The 23704-nt window shown below is 33.4% G+C and overlaps 3 protein-coding genes across 3 annotated transcripts; 1 reads left to right on the plus strand and 2 right to left on the minus strand.

Annotated features, from left to right (window-relative positions):
- Nucleotides 1-3571: 3571 nt before the first annotated feature.
- LOC133299647 (uncharacterized) lies at nt 3572-3919 on the minus strand. The gene has a single exon (XM_061499129.1). The coding sequence runs from the start codon at nt 3917-3919 to the stop codon at nt 3572-3574; it is 348 nt and encodes a 115-aa protein (XP_061355113.1).
- A 5784-nt stretch (nt 3920-9703) lies between these two features.
- Nucleotides 9704-13293, plus strand: LOC133299638 (zinc finger A20 and AN1 domain-containing stress-associated protein 8-like). Its single transcript, XM_061499121.1, has 3 exons — nt 9704-9800; nt 9917-9974; nt 12393-13293. The coding sequence occupies exon 3, from the start codon at nt 12407-12409 to the stop codon at nt 12923-12925; it is 519 nt and encodes a 172-aa protein (XP_061355105.1). The 5' UTR covers nt 9704-9800; nt 9917-9974; nt 12393-12406; the 3' UTR covers nt 12926-13293.
- Nucleotides 13294-19817: 6524 nt separating this feature from the next.
- On the minus strand, nt 19818-22813 carry LOC133299649 (AP2-like ethylene-responsive transcription factor PLT1). The gene is made up of 9 exons (XM_061499132.1): nt 22675-22813; nt 22219-22585; nt 21931-22013; nt 21767-21775; nt 21563-21651; nt 21404-21477; nt 21243-21293; nt 21059-21135; nt 19818-20569 (listed from the first exon to the last, which is right to left on the minus strand). Exons 1-9 carry the CDS (start codon nt 22811-22813, stop codon nt 19818-19820), a joined length of 1641 nt encoding a protein of 546 aa, XP_061355116.1.
- Between the last annotated feature and the right edge of the window lie 891 nt (nt 22814-23704).

The following is a 23704-nucleotide window of genomic DNA, read 5'->3' on the forward strand; positions in this document are numbered from 1 at the left end:
AGACAAAAAAAATGACTATTTATTCGCGTCTCTTTTCCTTATCTATCTTCAAAGATATGAACTTTATTATCCCATTTTCTTTCCTATTTTTAATGTAACAATGAATGACTGTTTTGTTATTTAAAAAAATGACTATTTGAGACCTTTGAAATACTGACAAAATGAGTTCGGCCCGGAGGGCCGACCCACCATGCCAAACAAACCAATTTTTTTTCCCGTGCATCAGCACGGGTAGTTCACTAGTTTAATGTTAAATTGGAATCGATTGTTTACCGAAAGAATTATTGCGTTCTTCCCGTGTCCTGCTCCCTCACAAATCATATATATTCCACTGCTGTATTTGTATGTGCCATAATATTTTTACTCTTGAGATCCATACTTTTCAGTAATTTTAAAGCATACAAATATTTATTTACAATAAAAAATGATTTTTTAAATAAGAAAGTGACTTTCCTTCTATATTTAAACTTATTTGTCATTTTTCCACTCAAAAATCTTATTTATCAATTTTAATTTCATAAATATTTCACTTTAGAGCGTTACTTTAGGGGAGCTCGAAATAATGTGAAGATTTTTTTGGGCTACTTTTTTTATTTTTATGGATTAAGTGAAAAATTACTGTAAGTTTGACATTATATTTTGGGACAGGATATTGTGACAACCAAATAATGTTATTGCCAATGTTACTATCACATCTTAACTGTTGATTTTCGTCAATCAACGGTTATCATTTATTGCGAATTAATAATTAATTAATGAGTTTGATTTGAAAAATTATAACCGTTGATTGGCGAAAATCAATGGGTAAGATGTGATATTAACATTATTAGTAACATTATTTGGTTGTCACAATATTCTATCCCTTATATTTTTGACTAAATACTTTAAAGTATTGTGTTTATGATTTTTTTCTACTTACATAAACTTATTTTGTTTCATTAATTTTTGATGCGGGACTTTTTTATTTACATTTGAACTTCTGACAATAGACTCAACTTGTAGTATCAAATAGTGTTAACAAAATAGTTATGTACCCAATAAAAAAAAAGTTTTAATTTTATTGATAAGTCATTTATAAATACTAGTATTTTAACCCGAGTGATGCACGAAGAAAGAAAGAAGTCGATTTGTTTGTCTCATAAAAGTTAACGTAAATTTTAAATAAAATTTATAAATGCAATTTTGTAGGACACAATTATTAAAGAAATAATTAAAAGATAAAATAGATAAGGGATTTGCAACTTAATATTGAATGATGTCTATAATAGATTATAAGAATGTTACATTAGTGACTCTAAAAATCTTCAATAAATCCATTGAAAGAGATTTCAGGAGTATCTGTCTCTGTTTCTCCATCGCTCCTCGCTTTGCAGAAGATGAAGAAGTAACCATTGAAAGAAGGTTAAGGAAAAAAAACATCAGAAGGTTTCAGAAAATAATCAGGATTAAGTGACTATCATGTAGTTTACAAAAAGAAAATAAACTTCTTGATACATATAAATTAAAAGAAGTAGGTTGAAGTATAGACACATGAATAATAAAAAATTTAATGACAAAATAGTTTTAAGATGCAGAATGTGTCTCTTCATTTTTTTTAGTTGGAGATGGTTTACCATATATTTCATTAAACCTTTTATTTCGTAATCAAACAAAGCAATAAATATTTTAAAATTTCAAGTAATAAGCGAATTATTTTATATTAATTATTGCAGAAGATTAACTTCAAAAGTTCAAAAGATGAAGAAGAAAAACAAACACAAAAAATTTAGATTATATTAAATATCATAACGTCAAATAATTAATGTTTAACCTAATGTTAAACATTAGACAATCATCCACAATCGTTCAATCAAACATCAAATAAATATTAAGACATTGTATATTTCCTAACTGTCTAATAATTCTTAAATATATAGTTCAACAACACCCAGAACAATATTGATGCTACACAACTTCTACCCCAACAGCTCTATCTATACACAACTTCCCTTTCTCCCGCAAGGTGTCTCCGACTTCAGCAATAGAACTAATTAAAAAAAATTGTTGAAGTCACTATATATTGTATTAATGATATAGACTATAGAAATAATATGTAGTAAAAAATTATAAACACACAAATAATGGGTAAGTACTTAACTCTTTCTTTATCTTAATCTCTTTTTAGTACGATTAACTGAAAAATTAAAATCCTCTTCCTTGACGACATCAGATTTTATAATCAATAGTGACAACAAAGTGAGGGAAACATCGGCACTATCACATGTTTGACTCTCATCATCCTGATAAGACATTAAAATTATGAAACGTTATACAAATAATGCAAAAAATATTTAATTGATAAAATCTGATTTTAATTTAAAGATACCGTAGCTCTTTCTGGATCTCCTGATACAACACCAGTGTCACAAGCATTACGAATACTGCTTGATTCTGAAAATTAAAAATATTTGTAAAACTAATGCAAAGTACTAATATAATCAAATAACGTTTAAAAATGAAAACAACATACATTCGGGTCAACAACAGATTTAAGGTATGATGCGATAATAGTTTCGCTACAACAAACTTTAGAAACTTGATAATTTGGCTCCGTGTACGATTCCAAATTCTTCTTTTTTATATTGACTTTAAATAACATGGATTTATCATGAAGAACGTTAAGCTCTTCCAGATAATGATCCAAATCACCACCCTGCATCAAAATGTTGTACAAAGTTAATTTAATTAATTAATTTTTCTTAAAGGAAACTCAGTGAACAGAAAATGCGGAGGAATTAGAATGAAACCCTTTTGAAATGTTGCTCGCATAAATTAGCAGCACACATTCCCAACAAAGCAACATAGTCTCCACCGAACAGAAGAAAAGATGTAGAATCTATTTTATCCATAACTCTCACTTGAATACTAAATCTGTCAGATATTAACACTTGTTGTTTAAGTACGCATCACAAAGGAATAAGTATTGTGTCCTTCCATAATAATCCTGCACAAATGGATGGGATGGAGTTGCCTCAGGAACTCTAAATTTAGTCTTTACATGTTTTTCATTGCTCCTGGGTTTTTCCATCTTAACTTTTGGCTTGTGTTCCTCATAGTTCTGATGGACTTCCTTCTTGTTCCTTTTATCAACTTCCTTCTCATCAATGTAGTAAACTTTATCCCCAGATTTTCTAGTCAATTCAACTAACTCTTCTATTTGTGCATTTAAAACTTCAGTTGAATCGATGTCTTTAACTACCTCAATCAATAGATCATCATTGAGTAGCTATGAGGAGTGCAAAATGTCTGCAAACTGATCTTCAATAGTGGGAGGTTTCGTTTCCTGAAGGATCTTTTCTAAAACTGCTTCTTCTATTACATCGACCTGAAAGCAATCTTCTTTGTCTTCAGGATGCTTCATAGCCTCAAAGACATTGATGATGACATTTTCATCATTCATTCTCAATTCTAACTTTCCTTGCTCCACATCAATTAATGCTCTGGCGGTGGCTAAGAAGGGTCTTCCCAATAGAAGGGGCACATCACCTTTTTCTTCCATATCTAGGATTATGAAATCAGCACGGAAGATGAATTAGTCAACCTCGACGAGGATGTCTTCAATGACTCTATTTGGTCTTCTCAAAGATCTATCAGCAAGTTGCAATGAGACTATAATAGGCTTTAATTCTGAAATCCCCAAAGACTTCATTACTGACAATGGCATGAGGTTGATGCTTGCTCCAAGATCGCATAATGTCCGACCAACATTAATGTTGCCTATCGTAATTGGAATGTTGAAGCTTCCTGGATCTCTGAGCTTTAGTGGGAATTTCTTTTGAATAATAGCGCTACACTCCTCTGTAAGAGCCACTATCTCAAATTCCTGCAACTTATGCTTTCTAGAGAATAAATGTTTCATAAATTTAGCATAGTGAGACATGTTAGTTAATGCTTTAGCAAAAAAAGTATTAATTTGCAATTTTTTTAAAAAATCTAAAAACATGGCATATTGTTGCTTGAGCCTTATGGGATAAGGAGGTTTCTCAAAACGTGAAAAATTTCATTGCTTCTTTTGAACTATAGGAGGTTGGTCCTTTGCTTTTTCTCTGTCTTCTTGAGTGTGCTCATTGTTACTTGTAGAAGCTTCAATTTTCTCCTTGTCTTGCTCCTCTTAATTGTTAAGCTTACATCTAGCTTTTTTTACACCACCTTTGGTTTTTCTTGATTTTCAATCACCTTCCCGCTTCTAGTGGTAATTGCCTTGCAATGCTCTCGCGAGTTAACCACAGTGTCACTAGGGAAAGTGCCTTGACTTCTCTCAGCTAGTTGCCTTGAAAGCTGCCCAATTTGACTCTCCAAATTTCTGATAGATGCATCTTAATTCTTGAAGGAAGTCCTTGCCTCCTGAATGAATGCACTTGTATCACTCCTAAATGCATCGATGCCTTGCATATAGTCTGTGGTGGTCTTGGTTAAATGCATTAATGCCTTTTCGAACTCAAAAGTAGTGTTCTGTGGAGGTAGTGGTTGCAACTGGTGTGGTGACTGGTATGGAAAGCTTGGAGTATACTTTCATCTTGGATTGTAAGCATCACCATAGCGACTACTCTGGTTCCTTTGAGGGTTCCCCATATAATTAACTTGAGCTGGTTCTGTTCCAACTAGGGTATCACAATCCCTAGTATCATGATTTCCTCTACAATACTCACAAGCTAGTGGTTAAACTTGAATAGCAGAAGCTTGAAAGTTCTCAAACATGCTAGTGATATTTGCAATTTGTTGAGATATGAGCTTTTGTTGTGCTAGCATTGCTCTCCAGATGGAAGACTCATTTCTTTGTTTGCATTGAGATACTCTCATTCTCTAATGAAGCCATGGATTCAAACAACTTTAATGCTTGAGTTGGTGTCTTCTGTCTTATGGATCCTCTTGCGGCAGCATTGATCATCATTCTCGATGTGATCCCGTTGAAAAATAGATGAACTTTCTCCCAGGGTTGTAGCTCATATTGACGACACCTCCTCAGCAGCTCCTTGAATCTTTTCCATGCTGCACACAAGGTATCTCTTTCAGGTTGAATAAAGTTGGTGATCTCATTCACCATCTGGTTGTACTTGGTCATTGGAAAGAATCGAGCTAAAAACTTTGCAGCCATGTCATCTCAAGTACTGATGTTGTTGACACAACCAATTGAGTGCTTCTTCTTTGAGAGAAAATAGGAACAACCACAACCTGATTGCATCATCCGTCACGCCACCCCACTTGACAGTGTCACATATCACTAAGAAGTTGTCTAGATAAGCATGTGGATCTTCTAAATCATCTCCTTCGAACTATTTTTGTTGGACCAATGTCAACAATGTCGGCTTGATTTCAAAGTTGTTAACTGTAATTGTTGGTCTCGCGATGCTTGAGTTCGGCCTTGTGAAACTCGGCGTGAGAATCACGTCCATCAGTTCTTCAGGAAGAGGTGGTAGTGGATTATTTTCGGCCATATCTGGTTTCGCTCTTGGCTGTGAACTACAGGATTCTTCTTGTTTCTTTATTTTGGTGAGTTTCATGTTCCTCTTTGCAGTCTTCTCAATCTCTGGATCAAATTGTAAAGAAGAAGGATGAACTGTGTCTCGCATAAAATAAGAAAATAATTTATTAAAAAATAAATAAAAAAATAAAGTCCAATCTTAAAGATCGAAAGCTACGAATAATATTAGCGTAAATTAATCCCCGACAACAGCACCAAGAACTTGTTGCGTTCACGACAAGTATATCGGTCGTACAAGTAATAGAGTAATGAGTAGATTTGTCGTCACACGAGGATTAATTGTACCAAGCACTATTCTCATTATTCCCTTTAATTTGGACAGATCAAAGTAATTGGAAGAATAATTTTTAATAATAAAACTAAATTTAAAGATAATTGCAATTAAAATAATTAAGGCAAAGAATGCTGAGAACTAAAACGGAGTTTAAGATTAATAATGGAAACTGTAACTATGGAATATTTCACATCTGATCCTCCTTGAGTAGTATAAATTAATTTCAATAATAAACTATCTCAATTATTTCAAACAATTCACCTTATAATTAATTAGTTGGTTAAATCCTAATTTCTTAGTGACTTTAACCCTTTAACCCAATTAGAACCCTAATGTCTTAGTAATTCCTTTTAGATTAAGCATTAAGCTTGATGAATTCTAAAAGTTTGCAATCCAAGCAAGCCTATGTCTAGATCATGCAAGAACTAGTATTTTACCCCTGTCAGGATTAAAATCCCAATATGCCTATTGTGAACTCTAACTCTCAAATTCCTATAAGAATGATCAATTCATACAAGAATATATAAATTTAATCCAAGGTAAAACACAAACAATCTGAGATAATTTGTTAAAGAAACAATTTAAACCACAAAAAGGATTCACGTTGGATCCGTAACCCTTACTTCAAAAGAAACTTAGCCAGACATAATTGGTTGAAACAAAATAAAGAAAGGAAAAAGAAATAGAAGAAGTCATGAAGAAGACGAAGAAGAAAAGAAATCAATGTTGCTCAATTCTTCAAGTCTTCTCTCTCTTTGAAATTCTCCAATCTCCAACAAGAGCTCCTTTCTTTCTGAATGTGCCAGCTTCTTTCTGTTTCCAAGAGTTGGCTTTTTATAGTGATAAAATCATATATTTTAATTTTCCATAATATCTTTAATGGAATCTTCACTAGAATCTCTAATCATATCTTTAATCAAATCTTTAAAATCTTCCCTTTTATATTTAAAGAAAAACTTTCCTTAAATATATTCAATGCAAGATTCAATTAGATTTCAATGAATTATATGATTCAAAAATCCAAAGAAAATCCACTTGAGCTCTCCAATTTATCTCTTTATTGAGCTAAAAATTATTGCAAAATATAAATTTTTTTATGAGAGTATTACTAAGAATAAAAAAATACTTTAATTATAATCGAGTTTTCCTACCTCTAATCGCAAGAAAATAAATTAACCAAGAAAATGTAATTAGCAGAACACTTGTAATTAAAATGCAATCAAATAAATCCAAACACAATTCAATTTGAGTATTTTCTTTTTTTGGTAAATAACATGGAGGTATCCCCACACAACCTCATACCTTGTCCTCGGAATACGGTCTCTAAGGCTAGCTCCTTATTGGAATAGAGAGTACATTGGGTCACTGTCATCGGAGGAAGGGTGAGAATAATCCCCCATCGAGGGGAGGCAGTTCCCCTTCGATCCCCAAAAATTTTCATGACTTTGCTTTTATCCAAGTTTGAACCCCTAGTCAAAGCAAATTCTTGAATACTTAGTTGACAGCTACCCTTTATGGTTTTTAGTGTTGTGAAACTCGGCTCGACGCGAAACCTGATGAACCGGACATTGGAATGATTCAAGTCAATCATCGGACCAGCCATACATTGGACCCAGTCAAAACCGGTGACTCGGTGACCTGGTCGGGTCATGCATTTTTAGAAATAAATAAAAAAACAAAATTGTTTCATCTTGTTAAAAAAAATGTAAAACTCATTTTAATTTTTTTTGTAATTTTATTTGCTAGTAGTATATTCTTCTTTAATGACCTCAAATTTCAACTTCCAATACTGAAGCAATTTGTGCAACAATAAATTAAGAGAATGTGATATATGTCATTTCAATGTAGAAGAATTTGAAAAATATGAATTCATAACATCTAGCCTTTTGAATGTCATTTAAAGGTATGCTTATGGGAATTCTGAGTTACAATTTAAATTGACATAGTAATAGCGTGCATTTTCATTTATTTGTGTTTTATGAACTTGTAAAAGTGTGATTGAGTAATTTTTGAACTTATTTAGTTAAGTTTGTTTAACTCCTTTTAGATGTGGAGAATATAATTAAATTTATATGTTCATATTTTTATATATATATTTATATATATCAATGATCCACCGATCTGATTAATAACCTGTTGGATATTTGTATACCCCAATTGTTTAATTGATTTAAAATATGTTTTGATGATTACAATCAATTTAATGTTAATTTAATTGATAATATTTAATTGTCTTGAAATTACTAATGAGCTGATTGTTTGAGATTTCAGAATAATATTTATTCTGATTTGAAATAGTATTAAAGATAATTGAAGATTGCATGAAGATTGGAGAAGATATGGAAAATATCATTAAGAGAAAGAAAATTAGAAAAGCATGGGATCAAGTCAGGTTTAGAATAGATTTTATCTTTTAAATTTCATATAAGAGAAATAAAATATTTTTTGCCAAAGATTTGATTAGGATTGCATTGCATAATAGAATAAGATATTTAAGGTTTACATATTTTTTATTTGAAAAAATCAGAAATCTTATTTTTGAAAATTTCATTTAAGGGTAAAAGATTTCTAGTTAGATTTTGGAAAAGATTTTAAACTTAAATATTATACCTTTTGGGCTTTTAGGAGAGAGAAAATGTTATTATTATAAATAGGGCTCATTGCATATTATTCATAGAGAAAAAAATACAAGAGAGAAAAGAGAGAAGAATATACAATAAAGAAAAGAGAGAATTAGATTTGCAAGATTAGAATTCTTTCTTGTGCACCAATTAAAGAGCTTTTTCAATAATAATCATTCATATATTCATCCTTTGGCAAAGTAAATATTTCTCCATAGGAATTCAGATTACCTATATGCTTAAGCAAAAGAAGCACTGAGGTAAATACTTTAATTGTAATTTTCTTCTTGACCTTTTTGAAGGTCTGTTCTGGGAAACTTGGATATCAGTCCTTGTGCTGGGAAATTGGGATACCAGCACGTCTCTTTTTCTTGAAAATTGAGAGTAACTCGAGAATCCTTGTGTGATAGGGTTTCAGAATACTAAAGAATTAGAATTTCGTACTAGGAAACTAGAATAACAGTTAGAAATTTGTGTAAGGGGTAGACTAGAAAACTAGGATACTAAAGAACTCATTGTACGCAAGTTTCATAGTGGAATTTTCCGTCGAATTTCAGTATTCAATTTTAAGGCCCGTGGTTTTTCTTCCGTTTTGGGTTTTTCACGTAAAAATTATTGTGTTAATATCTCTCTATCCTTATCCTGATTTAATACTTTGAGTTAATTTTTAATTAGCAAATTATTTTTATAAAACTCAATTCACCCCTTTTAAGTTTATCCGAAACCAACATAATCTATCAATCCAATCAATGATCCAATATCCCGTCCAAGTCGATGATCGGATTGAATTTAATAATTTTGAGTATGTTTTATATCATTGGTTCTACGATAGAGGTGTTGTGGTACCTTCGGCACATTTGATAACAGCACTCGCAAAATCAAAAAAGAGAAAGCAAAACAAAAATAAAAACCCACAAAATATTAGTTACAAAAAGCAAAATGGTTGGAGCATGCATGTCTTGTTGTTTTTGTACTATGATTAATCTACCATGTCAGCCAATCTTCATTAATTAAGATAATAATTTAGCAGTTCATAAGATATGAATATCAGAATATGAATCGGTCCGTTTTAGCATGCTCCCTGTACCTGAGACGCATGTGAAGTTAAATAATAAAAATATTCCTAGGCTGGCAAAACCGTTAATAGTAAAAGAGAAAGGGACAAAATGGGGAATGTATGAGTAACACGCGCGCCCAATAGTAACTTCCCACGTCGCCTCAATTCAGTAAACAGAGTTTGTTGGTACAGAGAAACAGTAAAAAGCGCTTTTAAATACCAAACACTGACACACAAACGACGCATCCATTCCTCTCTTTCTCTCTATTTGTGTCTCTCTCTTTGGGCTTTGGTTTCTCTCTCCTCTTCGATCCCAAATCTACTAGGGTTAGGGTTTCATCGCCCCTGTCTCGTTTTCAATTTTTGTTTTACTCATTAATCCGATATCGTATTCGATTATTAATTATTCAGTTCCCTTTTGGTGTTTCATTCGGTGAGTTCAGGATTCATATCCGATGCGATTCTGAGCTTGTAGATCCACGTCGAGGTTTCATTTTCCAGGTTTTTTTTCTTTTATTGCCAACAGGTTAGATTATCGTATGTCTTGCAATTTTCTCGTGGACGACGTGTCTTTGATTCGATTCATTGGTAATGATTATGTGTCGTTTTAATTGTCATGTGTTATGTGAATGAATCCGAGTTATAGTTGGATGGAAATACTAAGTTCTGTTTGCATATAGGGACAAAGAATAGAGGCGTAGGGTCTTTTTTTTCTCACATGCCATGGTTGTGTTATTGAATTTTTAATCAATTTAGTAAAATTTTCGCTGCTGAGACTCAACAGTATGGTGTTAGAGTTCTGGCTTTATAATCTGATTGGTGTGTATTACTGTTCTGGCTATAGCTTCTGGACTTGTTTGTTGCTAAAAATTGAGACTTGAATGCTTTGGGGGGGTTTGTTATTTGTGTTTCTCTGTTTATTTTTCCTGAATTTTCTGTCAAAAGATTTTTATTGTTGGTCAATAGGTAGATGATGTGATGTTAAATGTTTTCACGATTTCCTTAAATGTTTTTACTAAAGGTTTCAATTTTCATAGTGATGGTTAGCTTTGAGCAAAAACGTTTAGAAGTCGGTCAACAGGATTCATTTTCCATTCTGCTCGATATAGATAAGGATGTGGCTTCTTCTAATTATATGTGACCCGGGAAGGCTTGTGGTTTGATATATCAACCGAACAGGTGTTGAGCACTAGTTGAACTGAGGAGTCATATATGCACTTGAAAAATATAAAGCTTTTTTAAAAACAGGACTTGCTTAGAAAAGTCCTACTTGACTGCTTTCTGTTATCTTATTACAGTTTGAGCATCTGCAACTATCTTAATCTTTTAGCCAGAAGTAGTGTGTGTTTATAATTGAGAAGAAATGAAGTAGTATACATTGATATATATTTCATCTTGTTTGTGGTGAATTCTAATTGAAATGGATGTTCTGTAAGATTTTTAGTACTGCATGAAGTCTATGTGCAATCCGTAAGCACTTAAAATTGTATTAGTGCCTTAACTTTCTCTTTTATGGTCGGGGGTCGGGGATAGAGTGCTGGGATACTGGGATTGTTTTAAACTACCCTTTTATTGGTGTAGAAAGGCATTTCATAACTAATATTGCTATTTTGACTTGTTTGAATTATATTGATATAAACTTCTGAGTTCTTTTAAGATTTGTTTTTAACATTCATAATTGTTAACTTGTTATTTTCTATCTTTGAAGAGGGCGAGCCTGGAGTAGTGGTAAAGCTGTTCCTTTATGACTAAAAGGTCATGGGTTCGAATCCAGGAAACAGCCTCTTTGCAAATATGCAAGGGTAAGGCTGCATGCAAGGATTTCCCTCACCCCACCCTCCCTTAGGAGTGGAAGAATTTCCTTTTTCTTTGGCTACAACTACATTTTGAATTTTGGAGGTTTATCTGTTTGTGCAACCTTGCACATGCATGTTTAAAGAGAAGCAAGGCACTGTCTCCCTGTTATATACTTGTTTTGCCAATATTTTGCATTGGGAAAAGGGTGTTCATATTGATGTTTTATATCAATTAGTTAATAATCGTATTTGGATATTGGGTATGTTGAGGAGCATGGTTGTTAAAATGTAGTTTCGGCATGGTTGTCGATGTTTGTGTGGTTTTTTTTTTTTTTTTGGTTGACAAAAAACGTGTTGGAATGGAAGTAGAAACAGGATCTAGATCAAAACGGTTGAAACACCGTGTCAACTCGGTTGACTCGGCGAGTTTACCGAGTTGACTCAGTTCTGAAAAAAAATAAAAAAAGAAATCTGCTGTCGTCCTTGCTTCTTCACCCAGTTGCATCGTTCTTCTTCTTAACCCAGTTGCATCGTTCTTCACCCAGTTGCAGCGCTGCGGACATCACCATCTTGTAGTGATGTGCTGTGCTGTGCTTCTGCTTGTGTTGCTGTGCTTCTGCCTTCAGCTCAATCATAGTCACTGCACTTGTTCGCAAGCACCCATCAGGCTGATTGAATGCCTATCTTTTTTTACTACTTGAATGCCTTTCTTAGTTCTTTTACTACTAATTATTATAAATTATAATTGTTAGAATATACTAAAAACATTGGTTGAAAGTTGTTTTATAAATTATAAATTATAATTCCATTCTATATAATAAAAACATTGTTAGAATATACTAAATATAAATTATAATTCCTTTCTATATATTGGTGTGTTTTATTTTATATATGCTGGATATATATATATATATATATATATATATATATATATATATATATATATATATATATATTCGTAGTAAACTCTTATGTTTCATTTACGTTTCACGATTTTACGTTTTTGCTCATTCCTACCGTTTCTACGTAGACTTTACGTTTTAACACAATTGCTCAGGAGTGACTACTATATTTATTGTTAAATTTTTTATAACTTGATTATAGATGAATATATCTGGTGCAGGAAGTTAAAAAAAAATGGACCATGACAAGACTGGATGCCAAGCTCCCCCCGAAGGTCCTATATTGTGCATCAACAACTGTGGGTTTTTTGGAAGTGCAGCCACCATGAACATGTGTTCAAAGTGCCACAAAGACATGATGTTGAAACAGGAGCAGGCCCAGCTTGCAGCATCATCCATTGGGAATATCATGAATGGGTCATCAAGCAGCAGTGAAAATGAACCTGTTGTTGCTGCTAATGTGGATATCCCAGTCCTTCCAGTAGAGCCTAAAACTATCACTGTGAAATATTTATTTGGTTCAGGTTCAGAGGAGAGTGGTGAGGCAAAGCTGAAGGATGGTCCAAAACGTTGCAGTAGCTGCAATAAGCGGGTTGGTTTGACCGGATTTAATTGTCGATGTGGTAACCTTTTCTGTGCCGTACATCGCTACTCAGACAAGCATGATTGCCCATTTGATTACCGCACTGCTGCCCGGGATGCCATAGCTAAAGCAAACCCAGTTGTCAAGGCTGAGAAGCTTGATAAGATCTAAGATCTGGTATCTTGAAGTTTCATGCCTTGAGATGATGTTATACCCAATTTCGTCATGACATGGCGCAAGTTTCCTGCACATTTCGTTGGTCTTCTTCTATTATATTGTTTATATGTGGTGGGGGACTTGGGAGTTATATGACATGTCTGCAATTTGAAGGACTATTTATTGTGTTTGGCGAAAATATGTATGTTGCCCGAGTGTGTTTTTAAATCTCTGCTGGTTTGGTGGAAGTTGGTGTTGTTAGCTTTGTAATGCATCTATTCTGTTTCGGAGAATGGTACGTTCAATTTACAGATGGTTTCAAGAGCATCCATGGACATTTAGATTGTAATTATTTTGGGCTATCTATGAACTTCTCTCGATAACAGTGTCTTGTAAACGTTTGGGCCTTTTCATATCCTTGAATGTTTGCAAATTTGAAAATCAGTGTTAGAATTGGAACTCAGCTAGAGTAATTGTATATTGGGACAGAGTGAACACGATTTAGTAAATTTATTTGTTAAAATCTACAAAGCAGGACACGCTCCGTGAGAAAAAATTTGCGTGTCGGACTCGGACACGTTCTGACATGCTCGGACACGCGTCTGACATGTAGTCAACATTTGGGGACACGTGATCAACATTCCGACACGTTTTTGGACACGCAGTTAACGCTCGGATATATTTTTTATTTTTATTTTTATTTTTTTTTAAAATAATTTTTTTTTATTTTGTTAACTAAATATAAAAGAAATAATTTATAAATTAATTTTTTTCTGTTATGAAATTTATATATTTGATTGGTTATATGACTTATTATGGACTCTTATATGTATTAAATATAAATTATATTATATATATATTAAAATTTTTATTTAATATTAAAACGTGTTCCAACGTGTCCAAATATGATATTTTTTAGAATTTACGTGTCAACGTGTCGTGTCCGTGTCCGTGCATCATAGCTTAAAATGGTTAAACTTACCTAAAATTTGCCGCGGCTCTAATGGTTTGCTGAACCCTATTGGCTAGCTGCAAGGTAGACTTGGTAATCCATTCGAACTCAACGGTTAAAATTTCTCAATGATCGAAATATTAAAGCATCAGCACTATAAAGGACAATTTAGAGGGATTGCCAGGAGATCCTAGCCATAATCACTTAAGCTCATTGAGTCATTCTCACAGCCTGAAGCCGGTTATGTTCTCCCAGCCAAACAAACTGAAACCAAATGGATTGCTGGAGCAGTAAGTACCATGTAATAAAAAGAAAACAGAACACAAAATTATCTAGAAAACTAATCACTCCCAATTTCTGAACACCAGTTGGTGGGAAAAACTCAATATGCTTTAGCTAAATTGTGTAATGTGGGCAATTTTACTGACGCAGTGCGCAGCACAACTCATACATCTAACATACCCTTCTGCAACCTAATTAATAATCCATTAAACTTGTAGGTAGAGGTGTTCTACTCTCTCCCCCCACCCATACACACATTAAACTTGGGGATTCAAATAGGTATTCTACTTTGAGGGGGCATTTGATAGAGGAGAAAAAAAATTTTATTCGAAAATCTCGATTTTAAAAAATATAACTTTTAACAGTTTACGATAATATCCGAAAATTTAAAATTTAAAAAAATTCAGTTTTCCAAAAATCCTGAAAAATACCACGTACCAAAAGCCGCCGAGGAATTATTCATTTCACCCTCGATGCAAATATTAAATAAATCAAAGTCATTTAGGGGGTGTTTGGTTCAAGTTTTTGGAGAGGATTACCGGTAATCCTTCTTTGGTAAATGTAATTACCACGTTTGGTAGAAGGAATAAATTACGATTCCCGGATATCCAAGGATTACCGGTAATTTGATTTATAAAGAAAAGTCACTATTCAGATTACCAAAAATAATATGGTAATTCGGAATACCAATCAGAATACCAAGTAAAGGGAAAGCACAACAATAAATTTTGAGACAAAAATACCCCAATACACATAAAAATCTAGACCCAATCTATCAATTACAAAAGTAAAAATAGTTTGGGGTTATTTTTGTAAAATAACTTCATATTCCAAGACATATTTCGTTCTAAACCAAATATGGAATCAGTAATTTTTACCCAATATTCCCGGTAATATTTGTGGCGAACCAAACACATCTTTCGTAAGATTCCAAGTAAACTCAATTTCTACTGAATTTCCATTAATCATGATTCCCGGTCACCAAAAAATTGCTCTTGTACCAAACACACCCTTACAGTGTTCAATCTTCGGCTGAGACTTTAGTAGTTTCACCTTAAATTGTGGGTCGGATTTTATCTGAGCTTGGCCCACAGAAAAGCGTTGAGGACTCATTATATGTTCGCGTCATATCTGTAGGAAAGCCCTACCCAGATTATATGCTAGGACAATTCACAAAGAAAACAACAGCTTGTACACGAAAAAAGAAAAAGAAAAAATAGAGAAATAAAAAATACTATAGAGAAAGAATTTTGTCAGAATGATTTTAATTTTATGAGTCAGCCCCATAATTTTTATGGTTGGCCCTTATTCACAAAACTTATTTTGTGTGGACTTTTCTTTACCCTAATCCACAAAACCATTTGAGCAAGTGGATTGGGCCGAAACTTACTCACGGATTAAAACTATTTTATCATAAAACACACATATTAAAAAGGTAAAATAAATATAAATATAAATGTAACTAATATATATTATAAATATAAAATAAAACATAAAACATAAATAATAAATACATACTCTATATTATATTTCTACAGAATGTATAAAAGAATTTACATAAAATAAATTTAAAATGACACAAAGTTGTATCTTTTAAAATCATAAAAAAAAAATTCCCCTTTGGATATCTTGCAAAATAAAAACGAAACTTTGATGGGGAGCATGTGAAATTTGGAACAGTCTGTTTTGAAGCAATGAATAAAGCAATATTAATTTAGTTTAACAACACTCTCCAAGTGGCGGAGCCACAAACAAGCTGGGGGTATATGGGACAGGCTAAATTTTAATAAATTGTATTTATTATATATAATTATATAATTAAATATTATTTGATCTGGATTAAAATTATAATTTGGCTCGGGCTAAAAATTAAAATATATTTAATGAGAGTATGAGAGATTTGGGTAAATTATATTAGGTTATGTGTTTTATTTTTACTTGTATAAAAAAATTAAAATATATCTAATAAAATTAAAAAATATTATAAAAAGCCTAATGGGCACTTTGTACAGAAAGCTATACGGGGTGTAAATGGTAGGGGTGTGCGAAATAACCATAAAAGTGAGTCGAACCATGAACCGAACCGAACCGAACTGCCCCACAAAATAACCAGTTTTAAAAACCGGTTCATGAACCGAACCGATTTTTAAAGAACCGGTTCATGAACCGAACCGGTTTTTAGAACCGAACCGAACCATTTTCAAATCAAACTAAATTAATTTTTATAACTTTATTTTTTAAATTTTAATTTTTTTTTCTTTTCAAAAGAAGGTTGACCCGAACCGGTTTTGAACCGATTCCGAACCACTTCCGAACCGGTTCCAAACCGAACCAGTTTTGAATTAAACCGAACCATTTAAACCAATTCGGTTCGATTTTTCAAAAAAGCTGATTCGGTTTGACCCATGCACATCCCTAGTAAATGGGCTGGGCTTTGGCCTTCCTGACCCAAGCCTACGTAAAAAAAATTCAGCCTATCTGGCCTATTAAAGGCTTTATTTGTAGGCCAAACTCGGCCTATTTTTTAAAATAAGAAAGCCCGACATGGCCTACAGGCCTTGTAGGCCTTCCACTGTAGATACTAAGCAAAAAAAATAATTGTATAGAGCAAAGAAAGTTTCATTCATGCATGCACTAATACTTATCATAAGAAAAAAATAACAAACAAGAAAGAGTCAACATAATACCCCAGCTCTAGAATGTATATCATAGAGGAATAGAGTCAAAGAAATGGAAAAAAAAAAAAAAAAAATTATTGGGTGCTGAAATAAAGTATACAAGAGAATGTCATTCATCTAAAAATTAGAGTTGGTATTGGTACTTTGCCATGTCACATAAAATATATTATTTTATTTTTATTAAATTAAATAGGCCAGCCTACAAGGCTTTGGGCCAGGCTTGGCAAAATTGACCTACGGCCTATTTGTTAAAATGTTTTCTTAAAAGCCTAAGCCTACTCTACTTTTCTGAAAAGTCGGGCCAAGCCAGGCTTAATGTAGGCCGGGCTGTAGGTTGGGCCGGGCCAGCCTGCCGCATTTACACCCCTATATACGACAAACAAGAGCTTTTCTTTCCTTATCTCTCAGTTTCAAATTCAAATCTAGCTTTCTTCTTCCTTCGATTCTTCACATCAGCAGTGCTCTGGACCTCTGGTGGTGCTGCCTCTTGGTTATTTTAAGGTGAGGCACCTCTCTCTCTCTCTCTCTAAATATGATTATCAATTTTTACAAGATCCATGTTGGAGGCTGGAGCATTGTTGAGCATTGCGTGATTCAAATGCATCTGAAAATTCTGAGTATTAAAAATGAGGAACTATTGTATGATATTGGTTTCTTTTTTTTCTGGTTTACAGCTTGTGAAAAATCTACAATTTTTTGTTGTATTAGTGATATACGAAATGAGGAACAGCGGAACTATACGACATCGACATGGATTTTTTTGTTTTAAAAATCTGCACTTTTTGTATTAAAAATAAGGAACTATACGACACTTTTTGCATTGGCTTGATTGGGGAAATGGATTAGAGTCAATAGACACCAAGTTTTTTTTAAAAAAAAATAAAAAATTAGTCAAACTAATATATCATGTTAAAACCATATCATTTGACAGTGTTATATATTTTTTGCAGCTACAAAATTGGTGAGGGAGTTTTGCACTTAGTGAGGCTTTAAATAGCTCAACACCTAATATATTGTTGGATAGGTGAACGGTGCACTTATTGAGGGAGTATATTGTTTTGTATTCATTACTTCTTGTAGTGTTGCTGTTCAATGATAATTTTTAATTTTGTTCTCTTAAAAGCTATTTTTTTATAGTGTGGTTGTTCTCTTATTCTTTTTAAATTCACAACCTCTTTTGTATTGTTATTGCTTAACATAAACGTCTATCTACAAATTGACATGTAGGTTGAAAAATTATGGGCAAGGATAAACATAAAAGTATAGATATGTTCTTTAAAAGGAAAGTAGTCTCTCAAGGTGAATCAAGTGATGCTCCTATGGAGGTTATTGGTGAAAGTGATGCACCTTTTTATGAGCAACCTCCTTCCAAGTGTTGTAGACTTGAACATACTGATGACATTATTATAGTCAAAAATAAAATTTTTGAACATGATCCAGGAAAATGTAAGCCAATTTGGGAATATTCAGCTAATGAAGTCGATGAGATACAGAGAGCTTATTTAAAAGTTGGGTCATATCAACCTCAATGCTCCTATCCATTTTCAAAGGAAAAGCATCCTCGACGTTTTCAAGCTTCTTGGTTCAAAGAATTTTCTTCGTGGCTTGAGTATTCACCTTCTATAGATGCTGCATTTTGCTTACCATGTTATATTTTCAATACAAAGCCAAATTTCTATCATTTGGTTGACATGCTAATTCGTCTTATCTTAACACTACATGTTTCAACAGCAAGTAGTGAGCGTGCATTCTCAGCAATGAAAATTGTAAAAACAAGACTTCGAAACAAAATGAAGGATGACTTTCTTGCAAATAATTTGGTTGTGACTGTCACGAGCTTCGAGTCTCACTTTTCCGGCGTCAGCGAGATTCCGGCAAGGTCGAGTTGAGGAACGCAAAGTGATGGGAGAGAAAGTTGGAGCATATGAAGCATTAAGCAAATTCCAATTTGAAAAACTTAAATCTAAAAAACAAAAGATGCACATGAAGTGAGAAATGATACAAGAAGAAAGAGCTTAATTTTTTGAGAAGAAATAGGAGCAAACAAAAAGAGTACCACCAGAGGCGGGGGCGCTAGAGAAGATGAGCGCTGAAGCATAAAAACCTAAGTGATACACGTTCTTGGTGCTTCCTTTTTTTTCCCGTTAAGTTTGGGTTGGATTTTAGCTAAGTTAAGTTCTTTTTTAAAACCAGGCCCGCCAGAAAATATTTTAATGACCAAAACAAATGGAGATCGCTAACAATAATATGGATTGGTATATAGATAATGAAATAATATAATTTTAAATTGTGGATGTTTAAAACCTGTTAAAAATTAAATCATTTAGTGGAGGATTTCCTAACCTACACTAAAAAACCTCCAATAATCAACCATTTTTTTATAGTGATATATATGAGAAGGTTATATTTACAAACATTTTATTTACATACTTAGTGTAATTTATAAAAAAAGTTTGTAAAGGGATCCATCCTCATATATATATATATGGTAAAGGATTTTTTCAGTCAATGGAGATAAGTTATCTCTTGTGAATACAAAATAATATCATTTTGGGGCAGAAATCAAAGTATTTTTATAATTATAATGTATTGAAGGGTTATATTAGTCTTTATCATTATAATTTTTTAATTTTATAACCTAAAACGACATTATTTTGAGTTCACTAAAAATAATTTATCTTCGGTGACCGAAGAAATACTTTTCTCATTATATATATATATATATATCGCTTATTTATTAGAACGATATACAAGTCAGAGCTTCCATAATTTACCTGAATCGAATCGAGCAAAAGCCTCATGAACATTCAGCTAAATACACTAACATAAATAATAGATATGGTATTTCTAAGCAGTCAATGTTGCATTGAAATTCAATATATTTTTCTTTTTCAATTGCGAGAATGATAAACCAAAAGAATAAAAGAAAAGCAGAAACAAAATTGCATTGTAACTTTTTGCCCACACACTTCCCGACCTCCGAGCGTCTCTTCTGTCAGTCATTCCACATAGTAAACACGCCAGCATTTGACGTCTGCATGGACTCCGCCGCCGACCAGCCACCATAACCACCGGAAGGCATGTCATAATCAACCTTAAACAACCCAAGTTCCTCCGCTGATCCCACTGTGTTACCCGATGAGGAATTCAAAGCAATCCCAAACCCATTATTCCCCATAAACCCTCCACTATAACTCCCACTAGACCCGCCACCAACATTGTTATTCTCCATCACAGATGATGAAGAAGAAGACCCCATGTTCATCATTCCCGGAAGCAAAACTTGGTGGTTCTGAAAGTAACTGTTATAGAACTGAGCATTATTCTGAGCTGACTGGTGAACGTAATTAGAAGAATCACTCTGCTGGTGCAACTGAAGTTGTGTTTGTATATAAGGGTCTTGAGAGCACTGAGAGATATCATGGTTTTGTAAATTTAGCAAAGGTTGAGATTGTTCAAACTGATGATGCATTATTATAGGGTAAGCTTGTACTTGTTGCCTTGTGCTTGAGGTTCCATATTGAAAGCTTGATCCAAGTGCAATATTCATCTCTTCACGCTTCCTCGAAGACTCAAGAGCTTGAGCTTCCTTTAGTCGTTTAGCAGCTCCTCCTCCTATTGGGAGAGTGTTGCTTTCAAGAATGGCTTTCACATCGTAACGATTCATGTCAAAGTTAGTGACAGCGTTAAGACCTCTGAATTTTATCGCAGCTATGTCGTAAGCTTCTGCAGCCTCTTCCTCAGTACCTGTAATATAAGTTGAATTCGATTAACTAAGATGAGTGTTGATCGGTAATTAATTTGTTTTGTTGTTTTGAATGTTGGAGGTTATGAGTTTGATAGATAAGGGTTGAGACTTTAGATGTGTTTGAATCAATACACCAATAAAAACTTGTATAACGAGCGAATTGCTATGAAAATTGTGTCGCTTATTTGATCCTCACAACTATTTTCGGTTACAGATTTCCTCGCAATTCCGTCATTATATAGGTTTTTTCGTCGCTATATATTTGGAATAGTTAACAGTGGTATTTCCGGTGCAGTGAAATTCTAGAATTAATGCAAACTATTTGACTCTGGTCCATATATATCTAATAATATATCTAATAAGATGCTCTCACCTATTGAGCTTACTTATACGTGAACATGTTATTCGAAATATATTATTAATATATTCAACATTGAATTCCAACGTAGTGTGAGTTTGTGTGCCTTGAGGTTAAATATTTGGCTTACTGAAAGTTCCCAAGTAGAGGTCTTTGTTTCCTGCGACTCTACCAATCCTTGCTTGCCATCTTCCGTGTTGGTGATGCCTGATCAAAGAATAATAATAATAATCTACTAAGATAAAGTATAGAAAGAAAGGGAACTAATACATGAGATGAGAGGGAGAAGAAAACATTGTCGTCCCATTTGACACCTTGTAACTCCACGATACATTGATGCACCCCTCGAGAAACCACTGCTTTTCCTGCAATTCATCTCCGAAAATTTAACTACTAAATTTAAAAAATGATTGTTCAAATAATCATTATTGCACTATATATGGTTAACTTAAATATGCTGATATTAATTAATCACCTTCTAATGGCGGCCACAAATTCTTGTCTGGTCATGTGCTTCATTTCATCCAATTCTTTCTCATAGTTGCTGATCTTAAAACGACATGAAATGAACAAACAAGACCTTCGTTTGAACAATTGTTTAAGAAGCATCGAGAAAGTAGAGTCATTAACTTACTGGAAAGTTGGTAGTGGTGGATGTACCCCAGAACTTCAGTGCAGCTAAATCAAAAGCCCTAGCTGCTTTATCTTCTTTATCATATCCACCTTGCATTAGATAAAAAAAAATGAAAACAATATATTATGTAGTTCAATTCTGTATCTCTAGTAACCCAAAGAAAGAAAAGGGGTTGGAAAATAATCTGAAATGGATCACACTTACCTAAGTAGACTGAAGGAAAGTTGAGAAAAAAAGCAGAAGCAAAACACGAGAAGAAATGTATTAATAAAACTCCAAATCAATATAACTTGAGAAAAAAAACTTCAATTTTTTTAATTCAAACTATGATACAAGAAAAGAAGAATAAAACCCATTTGAAGCTTTACCTTGGCGACCTTTTCTTGATTGTCCTTCCCTTCTACAACTATTATCCCAAAGGTGAGCTTCATACCTTCCGGTCCATCTATGTCTATAGATATATATATATATATATATATATATTTTGCAAAATTAGAGGAAAAAAAAAAACAACAACAACATCAACATCAACGTCAAGGACACATTTATCCAAAATGAGTTAAGGTCGGTGGTAGATGAATCTGAATGAAAAATACAAAAAGATTTAGGGACAATAGAGTGTTAAAAAAAAATGAGCCAAAGAGTGACTATCCCACCTTGTTACACCACGATATATTGATGTTCTCTGCCCTAAGGTATCCAAAGCTCTTTTAGGCACACCTTCAACAATGTTTGTACTATTGTCAGCGCTAGTTTCACATGTTGAATCCTTACCACTTCCCACGGATAATTTTAACGATTGCAAAGTACTATTAGCATTTTCTTGATACTTATTGCTAGATGTGGCTACCATTAGGTTTTGCATTGGCACGAGACTGCTATTTGTGAAAAGATAATCTGAATCTTTTGACTGAATTTCATTCAAGGCAGCAAGATCTGACTGATTTTCAGACTTGCTCACACCAAGAAAATCTGCAACCTTTGGAACTTCGTTGTTGCTGGGAGTATTAATCAGATTCCAATCTGTTTAATTAAGTTAAAAAACAAAACAGGTAAGAAGGAATAGTTGACCAGCCAAATTAATACAGAATGAGAGAGAGGGAGAGAGATACCATGATTTTGGAAAGGGTTTTCGATGTTCTCGTTCACTAACCCAAGAGAAAATTGATGATATGGAATTGCTTGGATATCATGAGCTGGTAAAGAAGAATGAGTAGGAGAAAGGGGGAAAGAAAGCCAGTTGTTGTTCATTGCGCTCTTTTTCTTTTGCTTTACCCTTCAACAAATCAAGAAACACATGCATCTAAAACACAAAAATAAGAAGAGATATATAAAGAATATAGAGTAAAATAAATTGTGCAAGGGAAGAGAATGACAAAAAAAGTGATGACCAAAGAAACATGAAAATTACCCAGGGTTCTAGCAAGGGTTTAAATCAATTGACACTTTTTGTATCTCTCCCACACTTTCAACTTTCAACTTTCAAGCTCAAGATAAAGAGGGAGGAGAAGGGGCTAAAAAGAGAACATTTTAAGGAAGGTGCAATATTTAAAATGCTTCCCCTCCCCCTCTTCCTCGTTCTGTCCTACTTACACTCTATTATAAGTTAAAACTAAATTAAATGAACTCTATGACTCGCTGTGAGAAATGAATCCTCTCATATTAAAAAACATATGATATGGTTACGTGGAAATATTATAATTATACAAAGATGAATCAATGATTATGATTTTATAACTATCTATTTCAATAATTTTTCTCACTACTTTTTACACCATTGATTCACCTTTATATGATTATGATTCTTGACATGACCATGCCCTTTTTTTTTTAATATGAAAGGGTTCAGATCCACGAGTGTCTCACCCTTTTAGCGAAGGTCGGTTTTGTAGACTCTGACTCTATCCACAAGTTTCCAACACTAGGAAAATGAAGTTAAAATCTGCCAACAATGATTATTAAATAATTAATATCTGTGTAGGACATTATTGGGGACACGGGTGTCTATACTAAACTATAATACTTCAAATCCTTATGTCTTTGTACAGAGACAATACCACCATTCCAACTGAAAAAAATACAATCCCATACATTTCATCTTTCTCTCTACCCGCTTGGTTTATCGGAACTCTCATCCTCGTT

The sequence above is a fragment of the Gastrolobium bilobum genome, unplaced genomic scaffold, assembly GCF_033153095.1.
Source record: "Gastrolobium bilobum isolate Gb01-03AN ecotype WA unplaced genomic scaffold, APGP_CSIRO_Gbil_v1 utg4283, whole genome shotgun sequence".
Taxonomy (NCBI): Eukaryota; Viridiplantae; Streptophyta; class Magnoliopsida; order Fabales; family Fabaceae; genus Gastrolobium; species Gastrolobium bilobum.